General features: G+C 40.3%; 1 protein-coding gene and 1 pseudogene across 1 annotated transcript; one reads left to right on the top strand and one right to left on the bottom strand.

Moving 5' to 3' along the window:
• Positions 1 to 1,516: 1,516 nt before the first annotated feature.
• On the bottom strand, positions 1,517 to 5,983 carry LOC120527159 (lecithin retinol acyltransferase-like). Its single transcript, XM_039750288.1, has 2 exons — positions 5,403 to 5,983; positions 1,517 to 1,985 (listed from the first exon to the last, which is right to left on the bottom strand). The coding sequence occupies exons 1-2, from the start codon at positions 5,925 to 5,927 to the stop codon at positions 1,833 to 1,835; spliced, it is 678 nt and encodes a 225-aa protein (XP_039606222.1). The 5' UTR covers positions 5,928 to 5,983; the 3' UTR covers positions 1,517 to 1,832.
• Positions 5,984 to 14,449: 8,466 nt separating this feature from the next.
• On the top strand, positions 14,450 to 15,109 carry LOC120528521 (annotated as a pseudogene).
• Positions 15,110 to 16,774: the final 1,665 nt, after the last annotated feature.

Genomic DNA, 16,774 nt, shown 5'->3' with positions numbered 1-16,774 from the left:
ATTAGCCCTCAGTGGACTGGGTCAACCCAGCATTCATTTATTTTGAGATGACTTGCTCATGGTGCTGCTGTACTTGTGAGCGGTCATGTTGGTAAGGTAATCCACAGTTTTTCATAAGGCCAGTACTACTTACTGTAAAGGCAATCATGTCATTATACTGTATGTGCCAGGTGAAAGTGACTATCTGCTCAGACACCAGTGCCTTGTGCCTTTCTTTGATGCTGTGCTCGAATGCCGTGCAAAGTGCACCATAGGATTCCTCAAATGCAGGTGGCAATGTCTCACTGCATCAAATGGGGGGCTGCTCTACCAGCCAGTGACTGTATGAAGGTCTGCACCATCAAAACTAAACACAGATGATAGTGGCAACCATGTGGCATTTAAGGCACATTCACATATATAAACCTGATGTATGCAATTTACACTTTATAAATTACATGTATATATATTTTTTAAGCAATTGCACTTTACTGTGTTTTTTGGCCCTGCGTTGACTGGGATTGGCTCCAGCAGACCCCCCCGTGACCCTGTAGTTAGGATATAGCGGGTTGGGTAATGGATGTGTTTTTTGGTAAAAGCATATTTTCAAACTCACATCTACACACCATATTCTAAATGAGATTGGTAGTCTTCAAAATAGCATTTTAAAATATAAGCAATGGATGGCCCATTTTTCACAGTGATGGATGTGGTTAGATACAGCTTTAATATACAACTTGAGGGTAACATGCATACAACAGATCCCATATAAATTACCTCCCCAGCATTGCCATGTCTATGTCTTCATTAGTCCACTTCTATATATTTTCTTATCATAAGAAGCCAAAAACATTGTAGGGCTTGTTGCAAAGATGCAATACCAGCCTATCCAATGGCACATCCACACTTGGGCAAATTTGAATCTCTATCTGCCCAGAATAGTATTCTTTGAATTTTGGAAGGGAAAATGTGTGAAAAAGAAGTGCACTTGAGCAGACTATGAAAGAGACAGCTAGGGAGGGGGAGAAAAAAAAAATTCCCCAAACATACTGCCACCAGTGTGTTTTATCAACCCAGCCAACTTCTACCATAAATCCTTGTTTTATGGAACATTTGACACATGGCAATTAGACAGTGGATATTACATTACCAATCCACTTCATTGTAACGTGCCAAAATGCATGCTAAATAGGCAAGAGAGCTTTAAGGGTTTGAAGGTGTTAATGTAATGGAAGTTAGAACTTTGAAATTTGTACAGAGGCCAAGGGCTCTAGCAGCAGTACTGAATCCTGAGCAAGAAACAGCCTTGGCCAATTAGCCAGTCCATTGTGGAGCACACTTACAATTTATTGTTAAAACTTGACCAATCCCCTATATCTTGATTTATAGGAAGAAATGTAACGTGTCACACACATCTTTACATATAAAATTTACACAATCCTAGTAGGTGCTGAATGAAGACAAAATACATATAAACAAAACAAGGTAAACTTAAATAGAAAAAACAAATTTAAAACCATTCAGCTCCTCAAAAAAAAAAAAAAAAAAAAATCACATATGTATTCCCTTTAAAATAAGAGAATGTTACAGTTTAATTTAGTTAGAATATATAAAAACTAGGATTATAGTTGCAGTACACCTAATAAGCAAAACCCATCATATAGGCAACAAGTGTCCATAAAAAATTTCATGCAAAGTGATTTTTACTGTTGGCTTACATAGTAAGTCAGAAGAATACCCGAGTAAAATACTGCTCACTCTCCCTATGCCATGTAGTCATTATGACTCTAACAATACCCCCAGCAAATAAAAAGGAAGAACCGCTTTATTTCCCTCCCCCCGTCTTCATGGCATCAGCCTGCCATCCAGATTGTGAATGTGATGAAAAAGGTTGGCACCATAGTCAAAGGAGTTATTCCAATGAAAAACATTAATGCTATTCCCAACATAGCTGATAGCAGGACAGTCCTTTGGTCTTGGATGATCATTCTTAAAACTTCGCAGAACTGTAAGGGGGGGAAAAAAAAAATACATCAAAACATGTTTGAAACTATTAAATTTCCAGAAAATAGGAAAGGATACACAAATATGAAAACAAAATTAACACAGACAATTCTGATGCTAGAATGCGAACTTAACATTGTAAACATTAGCAGTTTGTTTGCAGCAGAACTGTCAAGGAGCTGCATTATAAAAGATTAGAAAGGCGGCCAACTCAATTCTGCCTGACAGTCGCCATCCTCTTAAATTTAAGTTGTTGCTATCAAGCTGCAGATTTAGGTTCCCACAGTTAAAACAGATTTAAAAACCTTTTACTAGAGCTAGAAGTATTTTGCGCCCCGTGTTGGCTTGAATTGGCTACAGCAGAACCCATGACCCTGTGGTTAGAATTCAAAATACTTCCATCCATCCATTATCCTTTTACTTGTAGGGATGCTACTCTATTTGGAATTGTGTACTGTTAATTATTATTATTCATCTTTGTATGAATCAAGTGTGTGGACTTATGACATTGGTTTTCAGTTGTAAAAATGTATGATTAAACAAATTAAGTACTTCAATGGCATTAATCATGTTTGTGTTCAGAGCAAAAACCTAGCAGCCTGCTGAAATACACAAAATAAGACCAAAGATAGTGACTAAACACAATATAGCAGCTTCTACATAAAAAGTCACATGATAGTTTTCTTCAGCCCACCTTATAATTTTAGCAAGGAGCAGTTTAGTGCACAGGTTTGATTCACTTCTGATACATTGAAATTTAAAGCAATGGTGTCAGTGTGCATTTGACATTTTTCCACCCAGCCAATCCAAACCCACCCCTCAGGGCAGCTTTGACCAAACTGGTCAAACTAGAAGAGAAATAAAAAAAAAAAAACCAACACCACCACCACACATACACACACCACAAGTGCAGTGCTCACAGCCTTTAATTTTCTATACCATTTCCAACAGGGAGTTTGAGATAATTTGGAACCATTAGGCATGAGCCAACTGTACACTCTTAAGAAGTTCTTCAGACTGATGCCACAGGGGAGCCCAATTTCAGTTCCCAAAAGAATCATCTACATGAAGTTTGCAGAAAGAACCTTAATTACTGAATAGATAGTCATGTATAAGTTTCTACTTTGCTTATAAATGTATGTAAGCAAATCTATATCACCACATGCAATAGTTCTCTATTTGGCAAGTGGTATAGTCTATTCTTGCATTTTACCTTAACAGTGCTCGGCCGGCGTCTGCACTTGGCGAGGAGCACTGTGCAAGAACAAAAGTAGTTTGTATTATTGTATCATATTGTGGTATCCATGACAGACTGTTCACCAATCTCAAAGAAGAGGATTACTTGTGTTGTATTCAAGTCATTTTCTGGCACCCATTGCACACCCAACCTACGTGGAAGTTGTGTTTTCTTAGTCAAAGCTGGGGAGCTGTCCAAAGAGAGAGAAAAAAAAAAAACCAACGCACACCACACAGGGCCTGCTAAATCCCATTGAGGCATTCCTCGTTTGATTTTGGGCTAAACAAGAAAAATTGATGTATACAGCCTGTTACAGATCCAAATAACTAACCATGAATACAGTACATGATAAGGATTTGTGAAATACTAGAGAGTTTTTGACTCTTGCTGCATACAATAATGCAGGCAAAGTTCAGGTTTTCTTGATCTGTTAATATCCTGACAGGTACCCCAGACATTAAATATTTCTATTTCATCCAAATATTAGGAACCTTTATAAAGCCCAAAGAACCAAAATTCCATTTTCAAAAGAACAATTTCCCAGATTTAAGATGGCAGTGCCATGCAATGGTTCTGCAAGGAACCACATGGCCCAGTAAGCTGCCATTAAGAGACCAGCATTTTCAAGAGAGTATAGATGGAACTGTGGTGCATCAATGGATGCAACCCAGTTTAAATTGTGGTCTCAGGACCTAGGCAGCACTGGTGCCAACCGCTTTGCCAGCTTTGCTACTTCAACCGTTTACAGGTTCTAACAGTTAGTGTTGTCATCTTAACCGGCAGTCACACAGCATTTCAGTTTTGGGGAGGAAAACCTGAAACCTCACATCAAGAACAAGAATTAAGACTGACTTGCATGGTTAGTGGGCACATACTGAATAATCCATGCCAAAACTTCTAAGGATAAGCAGTCAAAGTGAAAACCCAACCATATCAAGTCAGTACTTTCCTAATTATTCACAGTCAGAGCATTTAGAATTAAATGTTGTTCATATTAATAGTGTACTTCTCACCTATACATTTGCCTAAGGTTATTTATAAAAAAAAAAATGTAAAAACCTCAAGAATTACATATAAACAAATCATATTGCAACGCTGTATACGCAAACGTTAACTAAATTGCTTCAGTTTCCTCCCACAGTCCAATAATTTATTTCTCATATACAAAAAACCACCACATACCACACCAGGAATGTCTGCATCTTAACAGGCCCCCCACCAGCCTTGACTACTTAAGGAGACAAGGGAGAACCTCAAAAAAAAAAAAAAAAATGGAAGGCAAACCAGAGAGTAATCTCCATCCAAAGATATACAGGATAGGTGGATTAATTAAAATTGCCCTGCAGTGTCCAAGAGTTCACCTGGCAATGGAGTGGCTCCCTGATCAGGGCTTATTCCTGCCTTGCACCCTATGCTTGCTGGGAGGGGTTCGACCTGTGCAGGACAGGCAGGTTTTTTTTTTCTTCTTCAAATAAAAAATATATCATAAACCAGGCATGCCAGTGGCACAATAGTATCAGTGCTTATTTGTAACGAGGAGACCAGCTCATGCCTCATAATGGCTCTGTTACTTTATGAAAATAGATTTTCATTCTTGCAAATACAGTTTACTTTAAAAGTTACATGCATAAAGAGATTAACATTCATCTTTTATAGGGTAAAATATTCTTACATATGTCAGTCTAAGCAGGAAAATATATAATTTATTTTAGGCCAATTGTCACCAACACTAGATCATACCATGAAATTGCTGTGGAAAAGATCAGTTTATAAATTTAGGTCGTTTTTTTTTTTTTGCTTCAGTAGTCTGCACATCTGTACAGCACTCCAGCTTGTAAAATAGAAGTGTGCAATATTAAATTGATATTGCTGTAGATATTATTTTGACGTCAACATCATAAATCATTCTGAAAATCAAAACATCGGTAAAACATTCATACACATGCAGCTGAAAGTGCATTACAAGATGTCAAAGAATATTCAGAGTGGAGCTCTGAACATTTTCTTGTAAAAACGTAATTCCACTAAACCTACTGCACATTATTTCTAACGTCTAGTGCAGCTTCAAGAGTTTGATGCTCTTTCGCCGTCTTTTATGGAAGGCCTGCCCTCGGACCCCAATAAAAGCATTCTGACCCACACGACGGAGTAACGGGGACTTAAGCGACATCGCGGGACTCACCTTATCGGTCTGGAGGCTCACCGGCGAGCCATATCTGCAGTAAGTAACGAAGTGCTCGCAGTTATTCCACAAAAGACTGTATGGAGTCGCCCCCACGAGTTTCTCAGCCCGCTTGGCTACGTCCTCGTTTGCTAACGGCTGCTTTCTACACAGGTTGTCCATGTGATTTACTATGATGCTGGAACCGTAAGCGAAGTCTTCCACGGTGTCCACTCGTATACTGGCGATCTTACAAATGACACCCATAAGTAATCTTTTGTTTGTCACTACTTTCTGCACGAGGCATTTATCATTGGTGAAAACGGGCAGAATGTCGGGCATCAGGTGTGCCACTTTATTATCACCTAGGTAAATGCCAAAGTGGATGAAGAGGGTACGTGGCACTTCAAGTAAGTCTCCTCGTTTAAAGGATGATCTGTCAACGCTGTTAGCATTTTTATCTTCGTCGCTGGCAACTGAGGCGAACCAGTTGAAGTGCGTGAGAAGGAAGAGCTTCTCAAATAGAAACGTCAACGAGTCTAACATCTTTTGTCATCTAGAGGAGAGGTAATTGCATCCTGCAGCAGACTAGTGTGAGTTTTTATGTGGAGAGTATCGGGAGGCGGCTTGGTGACATCAGGAGCTTTGTGCAATGTTATTGGCTCCGCAGGCTGATTTGGACTTTAAAGAAACGTGATCCGTAAACCTGGTTAATCATGTGTTGGTTGCGTCACATCCAATTAGCAAGCATAAACTACTGTACGGCTTCGGCTGTGGGCAACAAATGAAATTGTAACCACACATCTGGGTCTCGTTGCTTGACAGTGTCCCTATCCACTAACCCAAAGCATTATACTGATAGTGCTAATTTTTTAAAATACTTACCCAGTATGTTTGACGGGCCTGAGGAAGTGTGGTGGGTGACGTCCTAACGATGATTTACATAGTTAATCGCCGCTCATGCCGTAGTGGCTTAGCTGCACTGTCTCTCAAAACGGGCACCCAACACAGTAAAACAATGAAGCAACAGAAAAGCACGCATAATATCAATGGCATAAAGAACTGTGCAGTCTTTAATTTGTTTAACGAATCTTTGATTGATCCCGTGTGTTTAATTTGTGCGCTTTATGTCGATTGCACTGAATTTTGAATGCAGCCGCATTGTGGATTAGAATGTATCCCATGTAAGGCTGAGTGGGATGGAAGACGACTAACCTAATGAGACGGCATGGGATAGATGATACAGTGTTATTACTTATTTCGCTGATGTCTTTATCCAAAGCGACTTACAACGTTTCAGTTTCTTTTTTCCCCATTTGGGGCATATGTAGGTGAATGACTTGCGCATAGTTACGCAGTCTTAGCATCGGGTTTGAACCCATAACCTCATGGTTATGGTCCGAAGTCCAAAGCCTTTACCACTACAGCACGCGGAAAGGCTGTCTAAAGACTCAGATCTGGCAGTTTGGGAATGAGTGAAGCAGTGTGGACGAGTGTGCCTAGCGATGGAGGGCGTTCCCATCCGGGAATGAGACTCCCTTTTTCCCGGTTTCTTGTCGCAATTAAATTTTACCCATTGTAACAAACCCCTATGAAGAACGTTATCCCATTTTCATAATACTAATGTATTTTTTTTATCAAATAATTTTTCCTTTCTCTAAATATTTCTTTAACGAACGGCATTGGACATGTATTACTGTGTATACCCGTCAAATCTGAAAGTAGTGATTTAGAGCGATAAAAACATTATAATAAAACCAGTACATTTTAGTAAACATGTTTTTTTTTAATTTTAAGAATATTTTGGTATGTATTAAGCGGTTACTTTGTAATGGCTTAGAACGTGGTCTTTTGTTTTTTCGTTCTAGATTATAGTGCAGGGACTCGAAAGTGTCTGGCGGATTTGAACCCAGCGCTGCAGCGCTAGCTCTTTGGCACACAAGAATGCAAATACCATCACAGTTACTCTCCAGATATATAAATTCGCCTCGTGGGATACATACTTAAGGTAAATTTGTTGGCTTTGTAAAGTGCCGGTTTAAACTGTTCGTATAGTATTAAGTACGAGGGACGTTCAAAAAGTTTCCGCAATTTTCATTGGAAACGGTGAAGGCGGGAGGAGTAGTAATCAGGCATTAAAAAGTTGGTACGACGCTGGGAAAATTGCATGGCAAACGAAGTAGAGTTTAAAAAAAGTGCGGAAACCGTTTGAACGTCCCTTGTAATTGTCAATTACTCTCCAGTCTGTATGACACGCAATTAAACGCAAGAAAACCAATGTAAGGAAAATGCATAAACGACTAAAGTTAATTGGATATATAACTGATAATTTCGTTCATGGTGTATACATCTTATTTGATTTGTATTAAGTAATTTGTCGGGCATTAAGTCTCATTTGTCTGTTTGAGGCGAGTAGTGGGAGACTGTCGAATGGTTGCTTTCAAGTAACCTCTTTTTTCGGGAACACGAAATAAAATAAGTCCCAAATGCTTCTTACTCGATTCTGTCGTTTTTCGGTTCGGATCCCGGTAAAAGAAAAAGGGGGTTCACAACAAGTAACGAATGGTTTAACCATCCAAAGATACAAAAGACATCCAGCCCTAAAAAAAATCACCTATAAAACAGCGACCCCCACGTTGAAGTGGGAAAAGAGGAGGAGGAGGAAGAAGAAGATAACATTTGTATTGCAGCACAATCAATTGATTAATTTCCCAGCAACTTAGTGCAGTTTAATTAGCATGTGTAATCACCTAAAATCTGTTTGTTTGTCTGTCTTTGTTGAAAGAAGATTTTCTTCGAAACTTTAAAGCTGACATTTAAAAAAAGGACAAAACCGCTTCCCGTGATTTTTCTTCGTGGTATTGAAGTATGTTTAACCTGTCAAAATGAAAATGAAAATCAGTAAATTGTGCGCAATAAATCTGAGGACACTGTGCAACAATTAAAGTGGCAAATGGTAGTAAAATGCGAACTCGGTGCGAGTGAATGGCGGAACTGAAGCTTGAATTTATAAAAGAGCGAAAATAAACTTAAAATGTAAATAACAATGACTGTACCAGATTCGCAGTCGGCGGCTGCTGAAAATCATTGATTAGGAAGTTGCAGAATTAGTGCGGTATAATTCAGTCCATATTTAAACTGTGAAGAAAAATACATCCGTTAAGCAAATACAATATAGCGAAACTTAGAAAGAGCCAGTCAGACACTTAAAGGTGTAGCAACGTTTTAGCAGATTGATTTTAACTTTACTGCTCAAAAAAGGGAACATTTAAATCACACATTGGATCTCGATGATGAACAAAATATTCAAAATGGAACATCTTTACTGAGTAATATACTGTGTTGTTCTTTGAGATAGAATGATGTAACAACAGTCAGTAGAAAATTAGCAGCCAATTGAGGGCTGGATTCAACATCACACCAAAAATGAAAGTCAAAAATTGAAATCGCAGGCGGATCCAATTTGCGTGAATTTCATCTCATGATGTAGTAGTGTGTGTGGTACCCACCTACCTGTATGCACCCCCGACAACGTCTGGGTCTGGTCCTGATGAGACAGTGGATGGTGTCCTTAGGGATCTCCACCCAGACCCGGATCGGGGCATCAATGAACTCCTGGACAGTCTGCGGTGCTACTTGACGGCGTTGAATGTACAGATACATAACATCTGAGAGGTTCTCAATTGGGTTCAAAGCCGGGGGACATGTGAGACAGTAGCATAGCAGCATCGTTTTTACATTTATAAGACATTTAGAAGTATTTCTGCTTTTGCTATTGATCTAAATGCTTAACTCTCTTTTGTTGATTTCATTATATTTTGCCCTTTGTCTGTGCAGTTTTTCCTCTTCGTTGTATCTTTTTAATGACAATTAAAAATGAACCAAGCAGACACCCTGGCAAACAACACAGAATCATGAAAGGCTGCAACTACTTTAACATCAAACCCACTAATTAGTAAACAATGGATTAAACAAACAATTAGAACACCTAGAAAAGTAGGATGAAAATATTGTTTAAAAGAAAAAATACATTATTCACATAAAACTGTCTAGTACATTTATATATACAGTGCATCCGGAAAGTATTCACAGCGCATCACTTTTTCCACATTTTGTTATGTTACAGCCTTATTCCAAAATTGATTAAATTCATTTTTTTTCTCAGAATTCTACACACAACACCCCATAATGACAACGTGAAAAAAGTTTATTAAAATTTATTAAAAAAAACAAAAAACTGAGAAATCACATGTACATAAGTATTCACAGCCTTTGCTCAATACTTTGTCGATGCACCTTTGGCAGCAATTACAGCCTCAAGTCTTTTTGAATATGATGCCACAAGCTTGGCACACCTATCCTTGGCCAGTTTCGCCCATTCCTCTTTGCAGCACCACTCAAGCTCCATCAGGTTGGATGGGAAGCGTCGGTGCACAGCCATTTTAAGATCTCTCCAGAGATGTTCAATCGGATTCAAGTCTGGGCTCTGGCTGGGCCACTCAAGGACATTCACAGAGTTGTCCTGAAGCCACTCCTTTGATATCTTGGCTGTGTGCTTAGGGTCGTTGTCCTGCTGAACGATGAACCGTCGCCCAAGAGCGCTCTGGAGCAGGTTTTCATTCAGGATGTCTCTGTACATTGCTGCAGTCATCTTTCCCTTTATCCTGACTAGTCTCCCAGTTCCTGCCGCTGAAAAACATCCCCACAGCATGATGCTGCCACCACCATGCTTCACTGTAGGGATGGTATTGGCCTGGTGATGAGCGGTGCCTGGTTTTTTCCTCCAAACATGACGCCTGGCAGTCACACCAAAGAGTTCAATCTTTGTCTCATCAGACCTTTTGGCAAACTCCAGAAGGGCTGTCATGTGCCTTTTACTAAGGAGTGGCTTACGTCTGGCCACTCTACCATACAGGCCTGATTGGTGGATTGCTGCAGAGATGGTTGTCCTTCTGGAAAGTTCTCCTCTCTCCACAGAGGACCTCTGGAGCTCTGACAGAGTGACCATCAGGTTCTTGGTCACCTCCCTGACTAAGGCCCTTCTCCCCCGATCGCTCAGTTTAGATGGCCGGCCAGCCCTAGGAAGAGTCCTGGTGGTTTCAAACTTCTTCCACTTACGGATGATGGAGGCCACTGTGCTCATTTGGACCTTCAAAGCAGCAGAAATTTTTCTGTATCCTTCTCCAGATTTGTGCCTCGAGACAATCCTGTCTCGGAGGTCTACAGACAATTCCTTTGACTTCATGCTTGGTTTGTGCTCTGACATGAACTGTCAACTGTGAGACCTTCTATAGACAGGTGTGTGCCTTTCCAAATCATGTCCAATCAACTGAATTTACCACAGGTGGACTCCAATGAAGCTGCAGAAACATCTCAAGGATGATCAGGGGACACAGGATGGACCTGAGCTCAATTTGGAGCTTCAAGGCAAAGGCTGTGAATACTTATGTACATGTGCTTTCTCAATTTTTTTATTTTTAATAAATTTGCAAAAACCTCAAGTAAACTTTTTTCACGTTGTCATTATGGGGTGTTATGTGTAGAATTCTGAGGAAAAAAATGAATTTAATCCATTTTGGAATAAGGCTGTAACATAACAAAATGTGGAAAAAGTGATGCGCTATATATATATATATATATATATATATATATATATATATATATATATATAGATATATATATATAGATATATATATATATATAGATATTATACCAAACTTAGTTTTCTAATTTCTATATTGTTCCCAAAGCACAGAACTTGGGAAATAACACATCACTTAATTAGCCCAGGAATCCAATTAAAAACAGAAGCTGGTTGGAACAAAAACCTGCAACCAGGGGGCCACAGGACCAACACTGGGAAACACTGGGTTAGACTGTGATGATGAAGTGTTAAGTTTTTGAGTAGTGTATATTATGTAGTTCTTGATTTGTTTGACTTTTTCCTAGTTCACCCTTTTATGGACTAGTGCCCTAGCTTTGGCTTGTTGCTGCCTGGCACTCGCTGTAGTCAAGGTAGGCTTTGGTACTCTCTTGAAAATGAATGTGCCAGAATGGTTCTTCGGAGTGATTCCATAGATTCCCTAAAAAACATCCACAAGAGAAACATGTATTTAGATCTACAAAAGGTTTCATAAGTGGCCATGAATAGATGATAAAAGATTGTGAAATGGCAAAAGGGGTCCTTAATTTTAAAAGGTGGTGTAGCATAGTGGTTAAGTCATTAGACTTCAAATCCTTCAGTGGTAGTGGTTCAAATCTGCTACTGATGCACTGTGACCATAAGCAAGTCACTTCATGTGTCTGTGCTCTAACTTGGAAAAACAAAATGAAATGTAACCAATTATATCTCAGATATTGTAAGTTGTCTTGGATAAAGGTGTCAGCCAAATAAGTAAATGTAAAAGGAGTCTCGCTGCATATGGGCTCAGTTCAGGTGTTCTTGATCTGTTGTATCCTGCCAGGCAGATTACTATACATTAAAAGTTGCTGTTTTTCCTACACATTAGAAAACATTTAAAAGCTCAAAGAACCAATTTCATATATGGAGAACCCCTCCTAGAATTAAATGTATTTTTGTTTGTCAAGCAATGGATCTACAGGGAACCACTCAACCAAGTAAAGTGCCACTACAGAACCGTTATTTTGAGAAGAGAGCGATGCAACCTTCTAAGTGGCGTGTTTGCAAATGGGCCTTTGGAGGAAGGGCCAGATCAGTGAGGCTAGAACAACCCAAGTCTGCCTTACTTTAAATGATGCTTTAACTAGACAGCAATGTCATTTTTTTTACATTTTATTTTACTTTGTAATTACAAGGGAAGTTTCAGTTATAAACAGGAATTTTCATCCTCTGTTCTTATAAATAGTGCAAGGTAGACCTGACTCATTAGACAAACACACACATATATGAACTTGTCGATAGTAGTGCTAGCTGCTCTTTCCCCCCCTTCCTGTCAGTTGTAATTAACATGTTGGAGCAGGAGGTACACAGTAAAGTTGCGCAGCGCATTATTGTTTAATTTTTAACAAATGAAGGAGTCATTCCATCTCAGATTTATTCAAGACTTAAAAACAGTTTGGGGATGAGTGTCCCTCTCTCTCAGTCTAGAGTGTATGATTGGTGCAAGTCATTCAGAGAGGGGCTATCATCTCTTCGGTCCACTTAAGGAATTTTTAGGAGGGAAGAAATTCAAGCCAAATGAGGAGGTTATTGATGCTGTGCAATAATGGGTCAATATGAAGTCAAAAGACTTCTACTCTTCGGGGATTAAGAAGCTTCCTGATCACTGGAACAAGTGTATTGCAGTGGCAGGAGACTATATAGAAAAATAGTGTGTAAGTCGTTTCATTGTATTCAATAAATAAAGCATAGCTCATAAATTCCTACTTATATTTGAACGCCCCTGGTAGATTAATTTAACACATTTTATTCGATCTCCAGTGGTAAAGTCTGTGCAGACTGCAAAGTTTTGATTGGCCTTCCTTTGTGCATGAAGATTTAATGTTTTGAGTCCTGGTTTAAGTACTTACACTATATACCTATTCGTCCGACTTTGATTTTTTGTCAACATGGTGAAAAGGCTAAATGATTAATAGCCAGCAAAAAAGTAAAACTAAGTGTTTGCATATAATAGTTTTTTGTGTTTTGTTTAATCAAAAACTATTAGAGGTAAAGTCAGAAACTTATAGGAAATCTATATGTTGATGATGTTCTTGGATTTTTGTATACTTTCTGGTAATTTTACTACTTTTATTGAGTGGTCCACTACTCTACTGGATTGGACTTTTGAATGCTTTTTGAAAGGAGTTGCTATGCTGTACTGTTTACAAAACTAGGATACAAAAGAGAGATTAGTTGGTAAATTTTAAAGGGACATGTTTAATGTCTTTTTCTTCTTCCTCCTTTTCAGTTTTTTCACTTCCGTGTGGGGGTCAATGTGCTTGATCAGCTCTCTCCATACAGCTTGACCCAGCACCTACACCCCGTTCAGACTCTTTTCCCTCATATCTTCGTTTAATTCATCCATCCACCTCTGCTTTGGCCTCCATTGCTTTCTTCCACTTCCATTCCCATAACTAGTTAGCCAAACATATTCATTGTCTCTCACATGTCCACTTCAACCTACCTTCCTATACCTTCTTAGTTATCTCTCCCACTTTTCTCATACCTCTGACTGTCTCATTTCTTTGTGTCACTTCAATTATTGTAACTTCACTCATCCATCTCAACATTCTCATTTCTGCCACATCTAACTTCTTCTCCTGCACTTTTTTAATGCCAGTATCTCCACCCTGTTTATCATTGTTGGTCTTACAAGTGTTTTAGAAGCCTTACCTTTAACTCCCTCCTTAATTCTGTGATGACACAATCCTCCTGTGAACGTCTTTCAATTTTTCCATCCACACTGCACTCTATGGGTTATCCCTGCATCTAATTTTTCATCTTGGGGTACCACTGAGCCTAGATATTTAACATGTTTAACATTGACCTTCTGTCCTGATGGAAGCTTGCCTTGATGTGGTGGGACAGCTTGTGTACCTTGGTAACCCCCCAGGGCTATTTTAGCAGGAGTCTTGTGCTCATGTCAGGTTTAACCAAACCGAACAGGTCTGAGTGGGTAGAGACTTGACTAAATGCACACCTTGGTCCTCCAGGTTTGGAGCTGTGCGATGGGGCTAACATCTCATTCATGAAAAAAAAAAAAGGTATTTGTTACAGAAACCTAAAACAGTATGTCATCCACAAACTCGTGTCTCAGAGAAATAGGGCTGATGACACGCTGCAACCAAACCCATCAGGGAGCCGCAGGGCCAACAACCTTTCTTCGCCTTAGGAAAATGTTGGAGGTCCTGAAGCTGACCACTCAGAAACACCCTATCCACATCAGAACATGGAACATGAGAACGCTTAGGGAGATGGGGAGGTGCGCACAGGCAGTGCGGGAGATGAACCAGCATCACCTCATGCTATTCAGCATGTGCGAGGCCAGATGGAACTGCAAACTTGATAAACACTGTTCTACTCTGGAAAGGAAGGAGAAGACGTCCCTCATGAAGCTGGGGTAGCCATGCTGCTGTCAAATGAAGTAGCCAGAAACCTGATGGAGTGGGAAGCAGTATCAGACCATATCATCTCAGCCAGGTTCTTCTCCAGGTTCCAGAAGGCATTCATCATCATGTGCTATGCTCCAACAAACAATGCAGAGCAGGAGGAGGAAGACCTCTTTTACAAACAGCCCCAATCTGTCCTTAACAAGGCATCCAAGAAAGACATACTAATCCTCATGGGAGATCTAACTGCCAAGGTGGGCAGCGACAGCACAGAAAGAGAAGAGGAAATGGGAAGGCGTGGCCAGGGAGAGATGAATGAAAATGGAGAACTCCTTGTGGATATCTGTGCCTTCAACGACCTTGCCATTGGAGGTGCCCTCTTCCAAAGGCCACATGGGTCTTGCCTGACCATCAGACGAGAAACCAGATTGACCACGTCATGTTCTGCCAGTGCTGGAGGAGTTCACTGCAAGATGTGAGGGCCAAGCGTGGAGCAGACATCGGGTATGACCACCACCTGTGGTTGCAAAGCTGAAGATGAAGCTATCAGCCAGAAACAAGCAACAACATCCAAAAGCCAGGTTTGATGTAAGGAAGCTCCAGGAATCAGGGAAACCTTCCATATTGCCCTATGAAACCATTTTGAGGTTCTCCAAATGGAGGAGAGAGAGAAGTAGACAGTGGAGCATGTCTGGTCTGCCCTCAAACAGGCTGTTGTCGGGATCTGTGCAGAATTTCTAGGAAGACCACCATTAAATAGAAAACCCTAGATCAGCTACAAGACGTGGCAAAAGGTGGAGGAGAGAGTCAAAGCTTAAGCAGGAGCTGAACCAAGTCAGAAAACCGGCAACTGAAGCAAGCAGCCACAAAAAACATAGCGAGATGGCCAAAGAGGTGAAAAAACAAAAAACATCTGAGAGAGGACAAGAGAGCTTTCTTCAATGAAGTAGCTGAAGAAGCATAAGCAACAGCTGGAAAGGGCGACCACAAGATGCTCTGTGCAACAACTAGACTTATGAGGAGGAAAAAGAGCAACCCTACTCGACCAGTAAAAGACAAAGCAGGCCAGCTGCTCATCTCAGTTGAGGACCAATAGCAAGATGGAGGGAACACTTTCGGGACATGCTAAACAGGCCACCACCACAGAATCCACCTCAGAGCCTTGGAACACATTTGATATCAACACTGGAGAAATTCATAAATGAGAAGTCCATAGGGCCCTGAAAAGTTTGAAGAGGGGCATAGTAGCAGGGGGAGAGAATACATTAGCAGAAGCTTTGAAAAAAGGAGGAGATGCCATAGTAGACCAGCTGCACGTACTGCTCAACTGGAGAGATCCCATCGGACTGGAAGAAAGGCCTCCTTGTAAAGTTGCCCAAAAGTGGAGATCTTTCACAGTGTGATAAGTGGAGGGGGATCACCCTGTTGTCCATCCCCAGCAAAGTTTTCAAAAGAATTATCTTGGAAGGGATGAAAGTCGCGGTTGACAGTAGACAAAAATGAACAGGCAGGCTTTAGGAAGGACAAATCCTTTACTGACCAGATTGCCACGCTCAGGATCATTGTTAAACAGACAATAGAAAGGCAGAACCCACTCTACGTCTGTTTCATTGACTTTGAGAAGGCATTTGATGGTGTAGATAGAGCATCAATATGGAACATCCTTAGACATTCTGGCGTACCAGAGAGGATGGTGAATATCAACAAAAGGCTTTATGATGGCTTCTCATGTTATATTTTCCGTTATGGGAGACTGTCAGAGGAGTTCCAGGTAATCACTGGTATCAGACAAGGATGTTTACTGTCATTTCTTATCTTCCTGGTGGTGCTCAACTGGGTAACACATACTGCCTATGATAATTTGAGGAAAGGCATCCACTGGATACTGACTAGAAAGCTAGAAGATCTGGAGTTCGCACATGACCTTGCCTTGCTGTCACACTGTCTGCAAGATATGCAAGTAAAAATCTACTCCCTGGGAGAGACCTCACAACGTATAGACTTGAAGATCAGCCAATGAGAAAACAAAAATACTGCAGATTAACACCAGGCAGGAAACACCGATTATGATCCATAAGAAAGTAGAAAATGTAAATGAGTTCACCTACCTAATCAGTAAGATCAGCGAGTCCAGATGGACACACAAGGATTTCAAGGTTAGAATTAAGAAACTCAGCAGGCCTTTGCTACCCTTCGTCCAGTCTGAAAATCCATCCCCTTCTCCACCAGAACTAAGCCACGAGTTTTTGGCTCAAATGTGAAATCTGTTCTCATGTAGTGGTCAGAAACATGCATAGTCGCCAGCAATGGTTACAATAATATTCCAAAAAGATATAATCTTT

This window comes from Polypterus senegalus, chromosome 4 (genome assembly GCF_016835505.1).
Source record: "Polypterus senegalus isolate Bchr_013 chromosome 4, ASM1683550v1, whole genome shotgun sequence".
Classification (NCBI taxonomy): domain Eukaryota; kingdom Metazoa; phylum Chordata; class Cladistia; order Polypteriformes; family Polypteridae; genus Polypterus; species Polypterus senegalus.
Note: the sequence above shows the minus strand (reverse complement) of the source record. Positions and strands in the feature narration are given on the sequence as shown.

What these genes read in the sequence shown, in the direction of transcription:
- LOC120527159 (XM_039750288.1), bottom strand. Translation starts at nt 5,927, where the DNA reads ATGTTAGACTCGTTGACGTTTCTATTTGAGAAGCTCTTCCTTCTCACG. An exon ending in TGAGCCTCCAGACCGATAAG is followed by an intron (nt 1,986 to 5,402) that starts GTGAGTCCCGCG and finishes CCCCCCTTACAG; the next exon opens with TTCTGCGAAGTTTTAAGAAT.